The sequence below is a fragment of the Bufo bufo genome, chromosome 11 (genome assembly GCF_905171765.1).
Source record: "Bufo bufo chromosome 11, aBufBuf1.1, whole genome shotgun sequence".
Lineage (NCBI taxonomy): Eukaryota > Metazoa > Chordata > Amphibia > Anura > Bufonidae > Bufo > Bufo bufo.
The window spans coordinates 25452448-25474075 of record NC_053399.1 but is presented as its reverse complement, the minus strand read 5'-3'; the positions used below and the strand labels follow the sequence as shown (position 1 = coordinate 25474075).

Genomic DNA, 21628 nt, shown 5'->3' with positions numbered 1-21628 from the left:
CTTAAAACTAGAATAACCCTTTAAATCATGAGGAAACAATACAGGAATCTTTAATGCATTTGAAAACGCATTTAAAATTGGACAGGTGTTTTTTTTTTTGTTTTTTTTAATGTTTTTAAAACCTGCTATACCTAGACATGTCACTCTTTGACAAAACAAAAACAAATGCTGTGTATGTAGGCACAACAGTGTGTGTGAATCTAGCCTTAAAGGGGTTATCCAAGACTAAAAAATGTCCCCCATGCCTCCCTGCGCCGCTGCTGTTTCTCCCCGTGCGCGTATGAAAACATCCGGTGTCGGGGGGAGAAGACAATGGCGGGGGCAGTGGGGGGGCGCTAGGGAGGCTAGTCACCGCCTGCCAGTGGCTGCTCCCCCCGACACCGGATGTTTTCATACACGCACGGGAAAAAGCGGCAGTGCGGGGACCCAGGTAAGTATATTCAGTGTGGGGGGGTCCGGCGTATGGGGGGCATTTTTTGATGTTGTTGTTGTCTTGAATAACCCCTTTTAAGGGTTTGTCCAATTTATATATTCAAAAATTTTCTTAAAGGGATAGTCCAGTTATATTAAGTTTTCCCCTATCAACTGGATAGGGGATAACTATTAGATCCCAGCAGTAGGACTCCCACCAAACATGAGAACACAGGTCCTGTACCCCATGGAGAAGCCTGAAATTAGTGTCTGGTCAGACATGCATGCAGCTGCTCCATTCACTTCTATGGGAATTCCAGAGATAGCTGAGTACAACGCTCGGCTATTCCTGTGGCTAGGGGATAACTTAATATAACCAGAATACCCCATTAGGTGCCGCTAAACATCTTGCTGTGGTACAATAAGCTGCATACATTCTTAGGCCACACACAAGTGCATTCAGAAATGTCATCGGTGGAATATACAGTGCAATAAGTTAAATATCTCCTCAAAATGTTTAGTATAAATATTAGATTTTTCTTGTGCAAAAGCTAAAAACCCCTATTTAAATAACAGAATAACCTCATCATATACAGACGAATGCCTAAATACTGGTGTGCAAATGGTTTGTGCTAAAAAAAACTCCTTTTTCCTGAAAAAGTGAGAAAAGGCAAAGGTGCATCACTCTGTGACTTTTTAAGAACCAACTGATACGAAAAAATGTGACCGCTCGTGGATCCCGGAGCAACATCCAACTAAAAGAGAAGAAAGAAATGGTTAATGGTAACGTACTACTGTATTAAGCCAATGCATTCAAGTACCTAATGTACAATATTATCACATGATCCATCACCTTAGGCTACTTTCACACTGGCGTTTTGGCTTTCCGTTTGTTAGATCCGTTCAGGGCTCTCACACGTGGTCCAAAACGGATCAGTTTTGCCCTAATGCATTCTGAATGGAAAAGGATCCGCTCAGAATGCATCAGTTCTGTCTACATTCTGCTCTGGAGGCGAACACCAAAACTTTGCCTGCAGCTTTTTGCTGTGCGCTTGACCAAACTGAGCCAAACGATCTGGCACAATAGAAAACGGATCCGTCTCCTATTGACTTTCAATGGAGTTCATGACGGATCCGTCTTGGCTATGTTACAGATGATACAAACGGATCCGTTCATGACTGATACATGCGGTTGTATTATTGTAACTGATCCGTTTTTGCAGATCCATGACGGATCTGCCCACAATGCGAGTATGAATGTAGCCTAAGGCTGAGTTCACATCAGCGTTCAGCCTTTCCGTTCTCCTGCTCCGTTATAGGAGCAGGAGAACGGAAAGGACGGATTCGGCTCATAACTGAGCTGAACGGAGCCTACGGACCCCATAGACTGTAATGGGGTCTGTCAGGTTTCCGCTCAGAGGATGATTTTGGAGCGGAGACAAAAGTCGTGCGCTAGTCCTGTGAGGATTTACTCTGCTTTGTGCTCCACATTATCTAAACCTATTTATCACAAAACTCCTCTATCATATCCTGCACTCAGATAGGTTAGGGATTGGGTTGTCCAGGCTTTTAATATTGATGACCTATCCTCAGGATAGGTCATCAATATCAGATCATCTGTATGAGGAGACCGCGCGCGCATTGCGCACGTGCCGTCTCCCGTCTCTCTTCCTGCTCACTGCTGTTTGTCTATGGGAATGCAACAGCAGAAGAAGGCAAAACTGGCATAAATGATGATAAATCTGCTCACACAATGCCCCTTTTTTGGAAATGCCATTGCAAATAGTTTAAAAAGCCTCAAACCCGCAGTTTGTGACTTATTTACATTAGTTTTCTGGCTGTGGGACTTGATAAATCTCCCCATTGTGTTACTGTATTGCCACACTGAAGTCACTGGGCTTGTGATCTAGGCCTTGACAGCAAGACCCTCTACGTACAGTATATGCCATTGGTAAAGGATCGCTTTGAAAATGATAGTAGTAAGAGGTTTAGAACTAGTAGTAATATTTAATTTTTTTTCTCTAAATTTGGAACGTACGTTGCTTCTCCTTTTGAGGTTGGGATGTGTACCTAATATATAAGTCCCAGATCAATAATCTACCCTCAGATCTTACGTTCCCACACACAATCCTAATACATCCTAATATTAGCCCTATTAATGCTGAGAGGTAAACTACACCATACTCCTCTGTGTTATTTCCCGTTCATGTCATTGGGGGACACAGCACCGTAGGTATACACTCTGCTACCACTAGGAGACGACACTAGATATGAAAAAGTTTGGCTCTGCCCAGGTGGGCTATACCCTCTCCACAGACACTAGGCTAATCCGTTTTAGTCTAGTGTCCCTAGGAGGCAGACACGACCTGATCTTCTCCTGCAGGTCTTGCTGCTACTTTTTTTGCTTTTCTTTTTTCTCTTCACTTTACAGGTGCAGGTTTTATCCTGCAGCAGGGGGTCTTCATCGTGGAAGTCCACTTTAGTAGCACCCCCTGCGGGCACGTACCTCGCCAGTCCCCATTACTGCATCCGCAGTGGAGTACCGGTAATCCCACTCTAAGGCGAGTTTACCGAAGGGGTGACCCTGCGGCGCCTGAAGACGCCAGATGGTGAGTATGCTCCCTACCCTAGTTAGGGACTCCTTCCCTCCCTCCCATCCATCCATACTCCATCGGGGTCCCGTCCCACCTTTTACTCTAGTCCCCGGCTTGTGCCTGGACTAGGCCGCGCCAGTTCCTGCCTTTTTCCTGACATCCGGGATCTCTGTGTGGCTCATTTTCTTTCTATATGGGGGTCGCTATGACCCCGCCACCCCTCCCCCTCAGAGTATTCCTTCCTCCCCTTCCCAGGTCCCGCAGTGTTCGCCCGCTTAGGGTGCTTCATTTTCGGCTGCGGTATTTACTTTAGTCCCCGGCTCCGGCTGTGACAAGGCTGCATCTGTTTTCCGATTTTTCCCTGCCATCCAGGGGTTTTATTGGGTCACTTTTCTCACCAATAGGGATCGCTTTGACCCCCTTTCCGTGCCTACCCTTTTTTGTAGCCTTTGAGCTTTTTTCCGCTTACCAGCATGCTGCAGCATCAGTCCGCCGGTGGTGCCTCATTTTCGGCTACACGATCTACTCTAGCCCCCGACTTCTGCCGGGACTAGGCCAAACTCTTTTCCGCCATTTTTTTCTGGCTTCCTGTTTTTTTCTAGGGGTGTGGCATCCCTCATGGCCTTCTAGGTCTCTGCACAGAATTTCCGGTGGGAGGACGAGATGTCCTTCTTCCCAGAGGGTGCTTTCCCCATCTTCACAGTGCCCCCCGCCCGCATGTAGAGTCATTGGTGGGACGTATTATCTTGGGCCCCTGTTTGGTGGTTCATGTTGTGGCAGGTCCCTTTGCTGTCTATTCCACCCCCTGGGTTGCATCTGCTCCTGTGGTGCCTGGGGGTTGCTGTGCTATCGGCCTGGCTGGCCTGCATGCGGCGACTGGATCCTGGGCTCAGTTAGGTTAGTCTAAACTTCATATATTTTCTCCTCCCCCCCCCCCCCCCCCTGGAGTCCTTTGCTTCCTGCCTTGGTCCATATCGGGGCAGAGTCCAATATCAGCCTATGGTCTCCCCTCATAGGTACCGCTCATCCCCTGCATCCTGGTTTCCTCCCAGGATGGGACTAGCACTTAGGGAAACGCCTCAGGTTTCTTCTGCCTCATCGGGGGACTCCTCTGCACCGATTCTGATTTGGAACAGAGCATCAGGCGGTCTTCCACTATACAGAATCTTTCTGGGTGGTAAAAGACAAATGTCCACTGAGAAACCTCTTCTCTCCAGGGTTGGTATCCCCTTTAGTGGATTTTCAGATGGCACTCCCCTGGTTGCACAGGTAATTATCTGCCCAGGTAAGTCAGCTTGCCGCCTCTCCAGTAGGTGGTGCTTTACCCGCCACCGTGTTTAGCACACCGGCACACCTATGTGATGTCCCAGGTACGTACGCCTTCCCCTTCACAGGGGGGTACTTGTACCATCCGGCAGACTTTCCTGGTTCCAATGTATCTCCTTTTCAGCTGGAATAATTTCACTATTACCTAGTCAGAGAGTGTTCCAGGCCACCATATTACTCCAGACGCTGTAGCCAATACACCATCCTGGTGCTAGTGTGCACCACGCAACCATATTACTCCCTTATTAAGCGTAGTACCTGTACCATCTCCAGATGCTGTAGCCATGTCTCCAATCTCCTTATAATGTGCACCATGCAGCCAGAATACTCCTATTCTCAGGCGGAGTATTTGTAGTATCTCCAAGTACTGTGCCCTATTGGTACAATCTGTGGCCCATACGGCTCCTGCATTGCCCTTTCCTGGCTCTAATGTGTGCTAGGCAATCATGTGGCCCCTCTTCATGCGGACTGATGGTTTCATCCCCAGACACTGTATTTATCACTCTTTTCTGGTTCTAGTATGCATTTGGCACCCCATTACAGTCGTCCTCGGCGGTGTACTTCTACTATCTCAAGGAGCTGTAACCGACAAACCATCCTGGTTGTAGTATGTACCTGGTAACCGTGTGTTCACCCCCTTCTTGGGCGGAGTAGAGTTGCAATAGTTAGATCCAGTATATGGCTGGCCTGTTCAGATCTGACACTCGGTGCAGTACCTCGTGAACCAGGCCCTCTGAGTGCACCAAGTCTTCTCATTGCCCCTGCACTAGGCATGAGTTTCACTTTATTGCTTGACGCACTACTCAACAAGACTTCTCAGTCCTGTTATGCACCAGACAACCACACTACCTCCGCCATGGGCAGGTTCTTGGCTATCATGCTAGGTTTGTTCTTTGTCAACCCTATAAAGTGCTACTGTATTCCGCACAGCCGCGTTACCCCATTTCATGGATGGAGTACTTGCGTTGTTGTTAATGCCTCTGCTTTTTCACAGAGTTACATGGCCCAGTCCTGGCAGAGTACATAGATCACCACTGGATGCTCTATCCTGCAGGGATATGCAGCATTGGGAACACCAGCCGCTACTGCAGTGTTCGGGTCATCGCTGTGACCGGACTAGTGAGCGCCACAGACCTACTTGGTGGGTGGAATTTTCCGCTGCTCACTCTGTCATCAGACGTGGTCCCGTAGTTCTTCCATGGTCCGGGCGTTCTTGGTACTCCCTTATATTCTCTAATTAGTTGTGCTACATGACAGCAGTGCCGTTCGCTTGGGCCTGGCCGTTGTCTGCACCTGTCAGTTTCTTCCCCCTTCCTTGTGGGTGTCAGTGTGCTCTGGTAGCTGGTTTCTACATGTCCGTGTAGTCTCTCCCGGCTTCCCCTGGCAAATTCTGCATCCTTTTCTGACATATGTATGTCTGCCGATTCTTTTACAAAATCCAGGATGCTGTACTTGCCCCTCCCGGGGCAGTGTTATACAGTATGCTAGTCACCACACTTAGGATGGTTGGTTAACCATGGCTGATGTTTTTATCCCTATGGTTGCTACATTTCATTTTTCCTTTGATAATCTGGCTATTATTGTCCTCATGTGGTCCAGTTCTGTGGACACTACTTGAGCCTCTGACTGGGTAGTCCTGCTTGGAGTCCTTGCCCCAATGATTCTTAGACCATCTAGATGGCCGGTTCCCTCTGGGGAAGCTACTCATGGCATCTCTGACCGCACATGCTCTGTATGACAGCTGCTTCTTGGGGCCCGGTTTGGTTCTTTTCCCTCCTGGGTCCCCATAGGCTTGTGTCCCTCTTGAGATTCTAACCTCTCTTCCCGTCTCCCCAGGTTCAGGTCCTGGTACCTGGGAGTTTGTTGCTCCGGTTTGCAATTTACATTCATATTGGCCACTTCTGGGTTGGAGCTTTCCCTCGATTTGAGAACTGTTCCTCCTTAGGCTGTTTGGAGTCATTTCTCTCCTACTCCAATATCTCTCAGATGAGTGTGTCTCCATTTGTATATTACCAAGGCCTGTGACTGGTTCCTTTTTTCCTGAGACTTCATGTGGCCGGGGATTTCTCTGGTCTTACATTTCACAGTGATATTTTGTTCCAGTTTTTCTGAAGCTCGATTCTCGCCTTCTTTGTGTGGGAACAATGTCTTTATGTTCTCTTCACCTGACCATTACCAAGGACCCCCTTCTCCCCCAGAGGTTGGCTGCTTTCTCTGGTGGGATGGGGTTCCCACCTTCTCAGAGGGTGTTTCTTTTTTCCCCACCTGCCTTGCAGTGGAAGGAGGCTTGCTCATTTCCCATGGTGAGTCTTTGCTATTCTTTCTCTCAATCGTTCAGCCTCCAGTGCTTCCTTGTTTCCTCTCTACCCTGGCCTTCACATGGTGTTTGCCACGAACAGGCCATGTTTTTGGTCTAAGACAATTTAGAGTTTTTTCCTTGCCGGGTTCTCTTACTGGTCGGGTTCCTTTTGCTTCCAGGCCTTATAGAATAGCCTTTTGCCGAGGTGTGGTCCACAAAGGGTCTTCCTTTAATTTGTCTCCAGGAAGTTTTTTTCCCTGGTTCAGGACTGCTCCTGTCCTTTTCCCAGGCATTTCTCTTCTGCCAGGTTCCTTCATGGTCTAATTTTTCTTGTTGGGTCTGTCCTCTTATAGATCCTCCTCCTGGAGCGTCCGTCTATATGCAGAGCGCTAGGCCATTACCAACAGACGCCTTCCGGTTGTGCTGCTCTCCTTAAGGGAGAGCCCTGGTTCTTCCAGATCCTTCCTCTGGCTCTCTAGTGCGCACTTGTTCAACTCTCGGTTCTGGTGCAGGACATCTAGCCCTTCTCCCTATCCTCTAGCGTCTTTATTTTTCCCACCTTGGGTGGAGATGGGTGTTCCCTTTGTTCCTTTCTTGCATATGGCCTTTTTTCCCAGGCACCTGTCCTTGGGATCCTGGCGTTCTCCCACAATTTTTTTCTTGGACTCTTCCTGGTCCTGGACCCTCTCGGCTCTCTTCCTTAGTTTCTATCTACCATTTCATGCTATGGCCTCTCCTTGTCCTGTTGGGTCACATGGTTCTCCTGCACCTGTGCGCCCAACATTTTGCACAAGATTTCCTTCCCACCCTCGGGGACTGTTTTGGGACGTCCCATGGTGCTGTGTCCCCCAATAACAATAACGAGAAAATTTGAATTTTGTACTTGCCGTAAAATCCATTTCTCGTTCAGTTCATTGGGGGACACAGATCTCACCCTTTGTTTTCATTTCTCCTTGTCACCGAGCTGTTGTTCTTCTTCCTTCCCCGGTCCAGGACATGTTGGTTCTTTGCTTTTGTTTCTCTACTGCTATTGGTACAAACTGATTAGTGTCTGTGGAGAGGGTATAGCCCACCTGGGCGGAGCCAACCTTTTTCATATCTAGTGTCGCCTCCTAGTGGTATCTGGGAGTATACTCATGGTGCTGTGTCCCCCAATGAATTGAACGATAAAGGGATTTTACAGTAAGTACAAAAATTCCATTTTATAACACAATGCAGAGGATTTGTGTGTATTCACATGCTGCAGATATTTCTGTGACTGAAGATCAGTTCCATTCATCTGAGTGGGGTTGTTTTGGCAGCAAGCACATGGATTTCTGCATGTCCCAATAACATGAATGAGATTGTCACAGAGATTGCTGCAAAAAAAAAAAAGCTGTCTGCTATAAGGTCGTAATTAGTGTTGAGCGAACTTGCGATTTGCAAGTTCAGCGTTTAGGTTATCTAAGAATTCCGTAATGGATTCCGCTACCACGAACCATGACGGACTTCTATGACGGCATGCACCACGGAAGCCTAGACTTCTATTATGACGGAATGCAATCCAGAATGCCTCTTATAGGCTTTCGTGGTGCATCGAGTCATAGAATTCCGTTATGGTCCGTGGTAACCAAATCCATTACGGAATTCTTAGATAACCCGACCGCTGAACTTGCAAATCGCAAGTTCGCTCAACACTAGTCGTAATCACACATTGCAGATTTGTTCAGTATTTTGCATCCCAAAACCAGGAGGGGATCCTAAATACGACTGAAATATTATAGTAACATGTATACTTCTTTCCATCCACTCATGACTTTGGCTCCAAAATACTGATCAAATCTGCAAGTGTGTGAACAAGACTTAAAGGGATTTGGCCACCTTGTGTTTTTTTTTTGTGGCGCCCGGCCAGACTTGTTGGCTTGCTTAGGTCCCCTCTGTCAACACCCGCTTTGACGCCGCTGCAGCTAATGAATGGTCACAGCAGTGACCTCTTCCCCTTGCATATCATCAGTTAGTCACGTGACATAAAACTGGCAGGTCCCCGCTGCGGCCAGGCATTGGCTACCGCAGCGTCAAAGCGGATGCAGCTTGGACCCAGTATCAGGGATCAAGTAAGTATGCTTGCCTTTTGCAGATCTGGCTAAGTCGGGAGTTCCCCCCCCCCCCCCCCCCCAAAAAAAAAAAAAAAAAACTAAAAACTCAAAAGATGGCCAAACCCTTTTACAGCAGGGTGGTATGTGACTTACTAGGAATGAGCCAGCATAAGGAATTATATCATTTTTAGGGAACATGAATGGCAGAAACCATAGAAGACAGTATAGTGGATGCCACACTGCCAAAAGGCTCATTTACACATGTCCATAGGCAATTCCATTATAGGCTGCTTGTTTTGCAGACCGCAAAACACGGAGCAGTTGTGTGTATGTGCTCTAAGACGTGGAGTGAGCCCTAATTATTGACTCATAAGGCTATGTGCACATCTGCGGCAGAGGTTCCATGCAGCAGTATTTAATCTGGCAAAATGTCAGAACCTGACAGACCCCATTATAGTGTATGGGAGGTGTCTGGCGTATGTGGATACAGTGATTCCTATGCTATGCTAAGAGCTGTCTCCCAAGAAAGAAAACCATCTCGCCAGCGCCACCTATTGGAAGTGGCTCCCTAAGAGTTAAGATCCAACTTTAAAGAAGAATTAGCCAATTTCAGATGGCGCTATACAATTATGAAAATGATGATAGGCCGGCACTCCGTAACCAATGGCGTGGTGCTCGCGTCCGAGATCACGATCTCAAAAATATAGTAAGGAAAGACCGGCACTCACTGTAGCTTGAAGAAAAGGAAATCTTTATTGTCACACATAATCCGTGACGCGTTGCGACTCACATCTGGAGCCTTCCTCAGACGTATGGATATGGTGCTATACAATTGTCACAGATCACCAAATATTCGGTAAATTAACGGGTAATCCAATTCTATTAAAATATAACCTTTATTAATATCATGAAAACAATCAGCCCTCAGATGATACGTGATCATAAAATGCTAACTCAAATAATACGAATGCATAATCATAAGAATGCAAAAAGTCACTTCCTGTAAAACGATACACAAAGTGCAAGAAGTTCAGCGGTAGACACAACTAGAGTGCACGGCGGCACTTAAAGAGAGCCATTGTCCTACCGTTTCGTTGGTTCAAACGTGCAGACGTTGTCCTTGAGAAGGAAAAGAATCTCGCTGATGTAGTCCTAAGTACTGCAACAAATAAGTTTATGACGGAGTTGGGCAAAAGATGATCCCTATTGCGGCCCTATGATATAACTAATAGGCTGGCCCTAATAGCTTGAAAATAGAGCAGCCTAACCACAGGGCACTCGTCCTAAAAAGGGCGACCCCATCTGGAGCCTTGCCCTTAAAAACTGGCCCTAATAAAACCCTATCCTATTCCCAACTTGCATGTTTCGCCTTTCAAGACTCATCAGGGGAAATATCAGGATAATAGCGCAAAAATACTTGCTAGTAGGTGAACTATAAGTGCCAAAAAGAAGGCACCACTAAGTTCACCAGAAGAGATTTCAGGTGCGGTAACCTCTTAATGCGCAAGCTGGTACAGGAGGTGACAGCAGATAAGCCAGCGTAACCCCCCAGCATAAAGGGTCTGATGTTACCCTAAGGTGATAGATGGCTAAAACGCCACTATTCCCGCCAGTTTATAAATTGGCATCTGCCTCATAACGAGGCTAAGTTGACGCCAAAGTGAGGTTTGGAGCGCTCTGCCAGGACGCATCAATGGCCTCAACTTAGCCTCATTATGAGGCAGATGCCGATTTATAAACTGGACTACATCAGCGAGATTCTTTTCCTTCTCAAGGACAACGTCTGCGCTTTTGAACCAACAAAACGGTAGGACAATGGCTATCTCTAAGTGCCGCCGTGCACTCTAGTTGTCTCTACCGCTGAACTTCTTGCACTTTGTGTATCGTTTTACAGGAAGTGACTTTTTGCATTCTTATGATCACGTATTATTTGAGTTTGCATTGATTGTTTTAATGATATTGATAAAGGTTCTATTTTAATAGAATTAGATAACCCCTGTTAATTTAAGATCCAACTTTCCAACGAGTCTTGGGATTTGATAAGGGACAATAGGCAAGTCAGATATCTATCCGTAGACAGCTTTTTCGGGGTTCTTGCCCCTCATCTTGACTTGTAGGGAGCCACTTTCAATAGGTGGCGCTGGCGAGATGGCTTTTTTATTTTATTTTTGGGAGATACCACTTCGCATATTCATTTCCTATGAATCGCTTCCGGTAGTTCTCCATGCAGAACTTGTCTCTTTAAGAAGATTCAGCATCTTCTTTTTCCTATGCAAGAACAGAATACCGGAATCTAGGCACAAGTGTGCGCCTAGCCTGCCATTGTAGTGTATGAAAATGAAGCAGGGTCTCACCTTAGTCTGTATTAGGTATTTATTGCCAGCAGGGGGCGTGCTTTCATTAACATAGAATTGTTCTGTATCCGTTAAGGCATCTTCGCTTTTTCCTCTGTCGACAGATGACTAAATATAAAAAAAAAAAAACTGAGATCGATGCTGTATTCTGGTAAACTTGTGGAGATATTGCAAACTAAACAAGGTGGGAACAGCTGAAAAGTAGGTATTTGTGGGGTGAAAAATAAAAATGCTATTCTGCCGTGGTTGTTTGAGCTTCTTTTTCCTGCCATTCGCTATATGGTAAAAATGAGGACCTGATTTATATCATTTTTATTATGTTTTACTGCTTTTAAAAAGCCTTTTAAGGATGGGTTCACATCACATTTTTACTATCTGTTTGATGTATACGTTGGGGGGGGGGGGAAGGATACAAAAGTGCAGCACATCACGCGTATCCATACTGCAGAGTCTGGTAAAAAAAAGTATACTTTTTTTTTTTTTTTTAATATACAATTGAACTCTATGGTGACAGATGCCACGGTATGACATCCGTCTGAGGTATCCATTAACGTATATGTTTTTTGTGTACACTAAACGGATGGATAAAACGTGATGTGAACCCAGCCTAAGATGTGTCGCCATATTCTGACACGTATAACTTTGAGCTGTCGTTTTTCTTGATACAAGAGGCGAGACGTTCACTGTGCAGGATAAATAACATGGGGGGAGATTTATCAAAACTGGTGCAAAGGTAAACTGGGTTAGTTGCCCCTAGCAACAAATAAGATTGATGCTTCTAAAAAATGATAGGTGGAATCTGATTGGTTGCTATGGGCAACTCCGTTTTCCTTAGCACCAGATTTGGTTAATCTTCCCCATGATCTTTAGCAGGTCAAACATTATTATACCAAATGACGTGTTTTTAATTTTTCTTTGTAATATGATAAATGCCCCCCATTTCTCTTTTTTTTTTTTTCTGTAAATGTATTTATTTTTAGTTCCCTTAGACATTAAGCTGCAGTCAGTCAATCGCTTGTACCATATACTGCTATACCGAACGAGCACCCTCCATTTGTCTAACCACTTGGATGCCACACTTGCTATTATCTATGGCATCTGAGGAGTTAAATGTCCAGCAGGCAGGTGTCAGCTATAGAAAACCACCGTAACCTGGCGAGTATACATTCCTTACACAAGTGACATAAAATGCCATATACAGTCCTGTAAGCCGCACACTAGCATACATGACGGTATACTGTCCCCCTCCTGCCACAGTGTCAGCGAAGTAATCATACTTGCCTGTCATTCTCCACGCCCATGGGCTTCAAGATGGCAGTGACTGCAGAGGATGACTGGCGAGTATGATTACTTCACTGACACCAGGGGGCAGTACAGTCATGTATGAAGCTTACATGATTGTATATGGCGCTTTGACCAACCGCTTTCATGGTAAACGATACACTTATTCTGCATTAATATATCTTTCTACACATAACCAATGCACAGGTGAGATTTACGTTTTCAGGAGTTGATCCCAGCAACATCGTGAGGTCTCTGCATCCCTTGGTATTTTGCCACTCGCATCCAGATTTGGTGGATTTGCCATCACCAGTTTGCCACGAAGGGTCACATTCCAGCCTGGTAAGAAAGTGATACCTTTAGGGCACGTCCACATTTGGCAGAAATCCATAGCTTTAAAGGTATAACATATGACAGTGTATTAAAGCAGTTTAGTCGAGGTTTCTGTTGTCCGTTCGCCATTTTTGACCCCTTTAATCTGTTATAACCAGAGGTCTTTTAAATCTAAAGGACTGTTCACATCATGTTTTGCCCTATGTTTAACATATGCACTGGGGGTAAAAAAAAATAAAAAAATGCAAAAGTGCAGTACACTACGCGGTTTCTTCCTGCAGAGTCCAGCAAAAAAATTTTTGTTTTTTTTTAAATGGAATTGCATACGTCGGGTATACATGTTTAATTATGGGACAAAAACATGATATGAACACGGCCTTAATGAGAAATCTATTTTAATCTAAATTATTATTTCTTTTTTAGCGTCATTCATTCTAGGGTGCTGTACACGTAAAAGTCTTGTGAGGTCTTGCAGAACACGGCCTATTTTTATTATTTTCGTTTTTTCCCCTCCTCACCTCCAAGAGCTATATATATAATATATAATTATTTTGTATTTTATTTTTTTGGTTTTCTGTTCACACAACCGTTAGTTGGCTTGTTTTAGTAGTATTTCTGAATGCCACCATTTCATTTACCATAACTTGTATTGGAAAATGGGAGAAAAAAAATCTTTATGGGGTGAAATTGGAAAGAATTGCAATTCTGCCAAAGTTTTTGGGGTGTTGAGGAGGACCTTATTCTGAAGGTCAGTACAATTAAAGTGATACCAAATTTCTATAGTTTTTATTATGTTAAACCACTTTTTAAAAATATGAAAAACCTTTGGGAAAACATTTTTTCTTTGCACAGCCATATTCTGACACAACTTTTTTATATTTCTGTCAATAGGGCCTGGTTTCTTGCTAGGAAGATCATTTTAGTACTTTTTTAGGGTACATTTGACTTTGCGATCACTTTTTATTAATTTTCGGGGGAGAAGGGTCTAAGGTTGCCATTTTAATGTTTTTCTGTTGCAGCATTTACCGTGCAGGAATAATATAATTTTTTTCATAATTCGGACATTTTCAGATCTGGTGATACCTATTATGTTTTTGTTATTGTTTATTTTTCTATGTAAACTTGGGAAAGGGGAGGTGATTTCATTTTTTTAACATGTATGTGCTTTTTACAAACTTTTAAAAACTTTTTTTTTTACTTTTATTTACCGTCCTTTTTAGTCCTCTTAGGGAATTTGTACGTGTGAGCTTGTGATTGCTTGTACTATAGACTAACAGAATACTATTGCAGGCTATAGGATTTTGACTGGCTGCCTGTCGGGCCATGGCCCAGGCAGCTTGCGAAGACAGGCCTGGGAGCCTTCAGAAGGCAATGGATCTGAGCCTCGCAATTTCGCCGTAGGGGCTCAGATTAGAGGACATAGAGAGTTCCCTCACTCTCTCTAACTGCGCAGATGCTGCTGTCACTAATGACTGCCACATCTGAGGGGTTAAATGACAGGGATTGGTTTCATCTCGCAGCCAGCACCGGCCGCATATGGCGCCTGATCAGCTGATGATCCCTTTCCATACACTTACACCAAAGAGATAAGTTACGTCGTAGTGTGTGTAAGGGTTAAAGGGGTTATCCCACATGGACTTTTATCTCATATCGATAGGAGTGGGTCCAGCACCTACCAGATATGTATAGCATATCCTATCTGAAGAACAGGGCCACACCAGGCATCCATGCAGCCACCCCTTCATTCACCACTATGAGGCAAACAGCCAAGCCAGCAGTCTATTATTTTCGGAAGTTCCATACCAGTGAATGGAGAAAGCGGCACACGCTCTCCACTTCGGGGCCCCGCTCTTGAGATAGATGGGAGACCTGCACCTGTTGGAGATTTATGGCATATCCTATTGATAGGCCATACATGTAGGGTTGGTAAATACCCCTTTAAACCTTCCGAAACACAGCACCTAGATTATGCACTATATTTTGGAGAAGGAATGGATTATTTCAGTTTGGAGTCATTCCTCAAAGGATCAGGTCGTCACTGTGACAACCCCGGGTTACACCAATTAGCACAATCTCATTAAGCTGCTAACACAAATATACTGTACATGTCATGGAAAACCGGACCCTCCAGTGGCCAATCTGGAAGGGGTTATGACATGACAAAAAAAACAACAATTAACAACATATCTGGCGGGTTTTTGGTTTATTTTCCTTTAAAGGGAAGTGACTAGGCAGAGCTGCAAGAAAAATGGTACCACAGGTAATGATCCCTTTAAGCTGCACAACTTAAAAAGTTTTTATGCAGTTTTTGAAGCCAAATTCCGGAGTGGATTGAAGAAGGGGAGTAGTAGTATACTTATACTTTCTCTCCCGTTATGATCCACTCCTGATTTTGGCTTCAAAAGCTGCATCAAAAAGCCTAAACATGTGTCGGCACCTTAGAGACTGGGCAGCAGACGGCGGTGATGTGGTACAGTTACACCGGCACAGTCTTCTCTATCCCCTCCCCGCACAGATCTTCATGAGTATCTGAATTATACATGTTCTGCCTCCTGTTACAGCCTGGACAATGCTGGAGACCTGAAGTAGGACAAATTAAACCCTTCGCTGCCCTAGATCACCAGGTATTTTAAAACCACCCCATTCTTTGCCCTATACCACCAAAGATACTGGCACTATCCCCATTCTCTCCTGTAGACCAGAACAGAGAATTATTACCTATCCACTTGATAATTGATAACTGCTAGATCGGTGGTGGGCAATTACTGGGACCCCCCCCCCCCCCCCCATTTGTGTGAGGACGGTGGTCAAACCTTTGTGATGTCACTCCTTTCAGCACTCCGCAATCGTCACTGGTCTCATTAACTTAGAAGTGAGTGGCAGCATGCATGCTTGACTGTTGCTTCATTGAATCTGGGGAGATATGAGACCCCTGATCTGTCAACAGGCGTTGTAGCTGGTGGGGGGTGGGGGGTGGGCGGGTAAAATGTCCTGGGTGCAGAGTTGATGCTTACTTCCCCTCTCTTCTTGCCAAGAAATCTCTCCTCCAGTCAGATGTTGCCGTTGTCTTCACAGAATATATTAAAGGGGTCGTCTCGCTTCAGCAAATGGCATTTATCCTGTAGAGAAAGTTACAACAAGGCACCTACTAATGTATTGTGATTGTCCATATTGTCTCCTTTGCTGTCTGGATTCATTTTTCCATCACATTATCCAGCAGTGGTTGTACACTATAGGAAAAAGGCGCTTTTGGATTGCAGGGTGTTTGCAACCCCTGGAAATTAGCAGTGTATAATATGATGGAAATATGAATCCAGCCAGCAAAGGAGGCAATATAGACAATCACAATACATTAGTAAGGGGCTTGTAGTAACTTTCTCTACATGATAAATGCCATTTGCTGGAGTGATACAGCCCCTTTAAGGTCCCCTCATTTCCCCTTCCCTCTGCAATCTTTAATAAGGGAATAACCAGGAGCAGTTCAGAGCTACACTATAGGGTCCGGACAGATAGGAGGGAGGATGCCGACATTGGGGAGAGTAATCCAGACCGCACTCCTCCACTGCTCTACCTAGCCAGCCTGCATGATATTCCTAGAGGTGGGGTAAGTGTGTGTATGACTGTGTCTATAGCAAATTGTAATTGTGTGTGTGTATGTATGTATATATATATATATATATATATATAGCGCTATGTGTATATTTGTATGGGCTCATTCAGACGGCCGTATGCTATCCGCAAAAATGCGGATCTGTTTTTTTGCGGATTAGATGCTGACCCATTCACTTCTATGGGGCCCTTTTCTATTCCACAGTTCCGCAAAAAAAATGAAACATGTCCTATACTTGTCCGTGAAAATCAGGACATGGCCCCATTGAAGTCTATGGGTCCGCAAAAATACTGAATGCTATCCGTTTTTTTGCAGATCCGTTTTTTTGCGGATCCGCAAAAAAACGGATAGCATTCAGTATTTTTGCGGACAGCATACGGCCGTCTGAATGAGCCCTTAGTCTAATGTCTATACTGTATGTGTAATGTTTATATACTGTACATCTGTATATGCATCTGTGTGCACAGTAGGTGTAGTGTATATATGTGTACATAATGTGTATGAATCTGCATATGTTTGTATTGTGTGTACGGTATATAAGGTATGCTGGTACTGTATTTGGTAAAGCTGTACTGTTTGTTCCCTGTACATATCACAGTCCTTAATTTGGCATGTACAGACGGAATACTGTGATATCCTGCGTAGTGGGCTCGATGTCCCATAGGGTCTCAGTGTAGATATACATATTGTTACGGTATAACTTCCTATGGGATAGTGCAGTCTTCTATACTGCTCTATACAGTTTTGTGGTTTACCGGCACAGCAGAGCCAAGAGGATACTCTTCTGTCAGGTGAATGGAGCCATAGGGCTACTTTTAGCATGTACAGGGGCGTTCTTCATGGGGTGCATGGTATGTGTACAGTAATGTGGTGTGAACAGGTTATGTTACATTTAATGAGGGGCCCAAACTGAGTGTTTGTGTGTACGCGAGGCGTTAGTGCCACACTAAATCTTTGCTGTAGCACTGCCAACAATTAGTGGGGGTCCCAGCAGCTATATCTCTACCAGTCATCAACTATCCAGTGGATAGATTATAACTAGGGATGCGAAAACTTCATATTTTGAAGTTTCGGTCGGGGTATATGCTGAATTGCATTTTGGATTCCGTTACCAAGGACCATAACGCAATCCTATAACGGAATGCCTTTAGAGGCATTCCATTATTCATTCCGTCATAATAGAAGTCTATGGGCTGCATAACGGATCCATCCCGTTTCCGTTATGCAGGGGAGTCCTCTCCGGACAGATCCGTTATTCAGCCCATAGACTTCTATTATGACAGAATGAATAATGGAATGCCTCTAAAGGCATTCCGTTATGCATTTCTTCATACAATTGCGTTATGGTCCGTGGTAACGGAATCCATAACGCAATTCACCTTTTACCAGTGAATGAATTTCAAAATACACTGAGCAAAAATATAAACACTTTCGGTTTTGCTCCCATTTTGCATGAGCTGAACTCAAAGATCTGAAACCTTTTCTACATACACAAAAAACCCATTACTCTCAGATATTGTTCACAAATCTGTCTAAATCTGTGTCAGTGAGCACTTCTCCTTTGCTGAGATAATCCATCCCACCTCACAGGTGTGGCAGATCAAGGTGCTGATTAGACAGCATGAATATTACACAGGTGTGTATGTAGAAAATGTTTCGGATCTTTAAGTTCAGCTCATGCAAAATGGGAGCAAAACCGAAAGTATTGCGTTTATATTTTTGCTCAGTGTATGAAATTTGCTTATCTCTAGTGATCACACCTGATTGGCCCTGCCAATAAATCAAAGTGCAGAGGGCGCAGCAGTTACTCCTAGAGGCTCCGCTCTCTCTGTAACGGTAACTCACCTGTTGCTCCTAGAGGCTCATTTGCATATATTAAAACATTCTTTTTTCGCTGTAATGCGGACACGTATGAACATGGGACCAACACAGATGCCTTCAGCTGCCAAGCGCACATGTAACAGGTCAGCCAGTGTCATAGGTGCAAATCTGCTGACAGATGTTCTTTAACCTCTTGGAAACATATGACGTACCAGTACTTAAGGACACATGACATACCGGTAAGTCATGTGTAGTTCCGATCACCGCCGCGCGGCTGGCGGTGATTGGAACAAGGAGCCTGCTCAAATCATTGAGCAGTCACCTTGGGACAATGCGTGGGGGGGACCTGCGGTTTGCGGCTTTTACAGGTCGTTGCGGGGGCGGTCGGCGCTGCCATCGGGTCCCCGTGCAGCTGTAATGGGGACCCGATGGCATGTAAGGCAGCGCGATGCCTTCCTTAGGCATCGGTGCTGCCTTCCGGTGACGAGCCTGTGAGATCCATCCCCCTGGATTTCACAGGCAGAAAGCTGTATGAGTAATACACGCAGTATTACTCATACAGCCAATGCATTCCAATACAGAAGTTAATAAGACCCCCAAAGTGGGACAAAAAATTGACCTGCGGTTTGCGGCGATCGCCGACATGGGGGACATAAGGGCGTACCTGTAAAAATGCTTTATGTAAAACTGAAACAAACAACCCCAAAAGTTGTCATATTTGGTATTGTCACGTCCGTGACAACCTGCTCTATAAAAATATCACATGATCTAACCTGTCAGATGAATGTTGGAAATAACAAAAAATAAAAACGGTGCCAAAACAGCTATTTCTTGTTACCTTGCCTCACAAAGTGTAATATAGAGAAACCAAAAATCATATGTACCCTAAACTAGTATCAACAAAACTGCCACCCTATCCCGTAGTTTCTAAAATGGGGTCACTTTTTTGGAGTTTCTACTCTAGGGTTGCATCAGGGGGGCTTCAAATGGGACATTGTGTCAAAAAACCAGTCCAGCAAAACCTGCCTTCCAAAAACCGTATGGCATTCCTTTCCTTCTGCGCCCTGCCGTGTGCCCGTACAGTAGTTTACGACCACATATGGGGTGTTTCTGTAAACTACAGAATCAGAGCCATAAGTAATGAGTTTTGTTTGGCTGTTAACCCTTGCTTTGTAACTGGAAAAAAAAATTTAAAATATAAAATCTGCCAAAAAAGTGACATTTTGAAACATTATCTCTATTTTCCATTAATTTTTGTGGAACACCTAAAGGGTTAACAAAGTTTCTAAAATACGTTTTGAATACCTTGAGGGCTGTAGTTTCTAGAATGGGGTTAATTTTTGGGTGGTTTCTATTATGTAAGCCTCACAAAGTGACTTCAGACCTGAACTGGTCCTTAAAAAGTGGGTTTTTGAAAATTTCTGAAAAATTTCAAGATTTGCTTCTAAACTTCTAAGCCTTCTAACGTCCCCAAAAAATAAAATCTCATTCCTAAAATGATCCAAACATGAAGTAGACATATGGGGAATGTAAAGTAATAACTATTTTTGTAGGTATTACTATGTATTATAGAAGTAGAGAAATTGAAATTTAAAAATTTGCTAATTTTTGGTAAATTTGGAATTTTTTTATAAATAAAAAAGAATTTTTTTTACTCCATTTTACCAGTGTCATGAAGAACAATATGTGACGAAAAAACAATCTCAGAATGGCCTGGATAAGTCAAAGCGTTTTAAAGTTATCACCACATAAAGTGACACTGGTCAGATTTTCAAAAAAATGGCCTGGTCCTTAAGGTGAAATAAGGCTGTGTCCTTAAGGGGTTAAAACCACCAGTGAGGCCTCTTGCACACGAACGTTTTTTTCTTCCATTTCCATCCCATTTTTTGCGTTCCGTATACGGATCTGCAAAAAAAAACTGAAGGTACTCTGTATGCCTTCCTTTTCCGTATTTCCGTTCCGTTTAAGGCCTTATTCACACGTCCGTTGTTTCTTTCCTGATCTGTTCCGTATTTTGCGGAACAGATCTGGACCCATTCATTTTCAATGGGTCCTGAAAAAAATCGGACAGCTCAATGTCAGATTTTTTTTCAGGACCCATTGAAAATGAATGGGTCCAGATCTGTTCCGCAAAAAACGGAACAGATCAGGAAAGAAACAACGGACGTGTGAATGGACCCTAATGATAGAACATGTTCTATTATTGTCCGCATAAAGGACAAGGATAGTACTGTTCTATCAGGGGCCAGCTGTTCCGCAAAAAACGAAATGCAGACGGACGTCATCCGTATTTTTTGCGGATCCGTAGTTTGCGGACCGCAGAATACTGAAAAAGCCATACTGTCGTGTGCAAGAGGCCTGATACAGACAATCCTTATCTGAGATGCTGATATTACCACCTTTACTGCCCTAGACCCCAAGGATGCTGTCATTAACCCTTTTTCTGCCCTAGATCAAAGACTGATATTAACCCCTTCTCTGCTCTAGTCCCCATCATTGTTAACATAAAGGCATTAATTATTTGGCACCATACAGCAGTATTTAGTAGCTGCTGTTTTTGGATTGCCTGGCTTAGAGGGGGCAGTGCCCGGGTAACTACAGGTATCTGCCCCGCTCACTAGCTAACACTGCACTCAGGCGTGGATGACAGGCCACGCAGCCTTTTCTAAACCCGTCACAGATTCTGCCATTTTCCATTAGATTGCAATAGAGATAAATTGTCCTGCATGTGACATACTTGATATGACCCCAGTAATCCTTCCCATGCTCCGAATACATTTAAGCCTAAACTAATTGTGTTACCATAATCGGGTCCTTATTAAATTGGACATGTTCTCATTAGATGACGTCAGCAGCTCTGCCAAGCTTTTCACATCTTCATTTGTATCTTCTACAGGAACGGCTGGAAAGCTCAACCTGAATATCCGTTCACATTCCTGTCTGTTCTGCAGCAAGAGGACAAACAAAGGAAGGATTGAAGTTACGCGTTTAGTCCCAGCAACGTTTTCTTAAAGGGGTTGGTTCACCCCACACATTGATGGCATATTGCTAATATATGCCATCAATGTCAGATAGGTGCTGGTCCTCACTCTGGGACCCGCTCCTATCTCAAGAACAGGGGCATTACTAGAAATTTTTGTTTTCTCAGTAACTTCTTGCCTTCCCTATGTAATAACAATTCTGGAGCATCTACACTTATGACTATGTTTTGCCATTCCTTAATTTTTCCTGCTAGAAACTATGAACTTCTAGAAGGAATAACAGGAATAGTATAGTACATGACAGATTATTTTTTTTTTTTTTAATAATAGATGTTCCAGAATTGTTATTTTACACAGGGAATGCAAGTAGTTACTAAAACAGACCTGTCACCTGGAGTGAGCGGGGAAGAAGTCTCCGATTCTGCCACAACATGGCATGCAAAAGAATCTGCGCCAGAAGTATATCTGTTCGTAAATGACCCTTAAGTTCTTTAAAGTGTAACTGAGTCCTAGTAACACAAATTACCTTCAGCCTTTGCTGCG

The 21628-nt window shown here is 44.2% G+C and overlaps 1 protein-coding gene across 1 annotated transcript in view; it reads right to left on the bottom strand.

Annotated features, from left to right (window-relative positions):
* Positions 1 to 424: 424 nt before the first annotated feature.
* The window catches only part of LOC120982552 (uncharacterized protein CLBA1-like), a 36464-nt gene continuing 15260 nt past the window's right edge, over positions 425 to 21628 (bottom strand). The window contains exons 4-7 of the mRNA XM_040412792.1: positions 20907 to 21049; positions 12559 to 12679; positions 11060 to 11167; positions 425 to 1166 (exon numbers count right to left, since the gene is read on the bottom strand). Coding sequence (XP_040268726.1) covers positions 1044 to 1166; positions 11060 to 11167; positions 12559 to 12679; positions 20907 to 21049 — 495 coding nt within the window. The 3' untranslated portion in view covers positions 425 to 1043. The remainder of the gene's footprint in view (positions 1167 to 11059; positions 11168 to 12558; positions 12680 to 20906; positions 21050 to 21628) is intronic.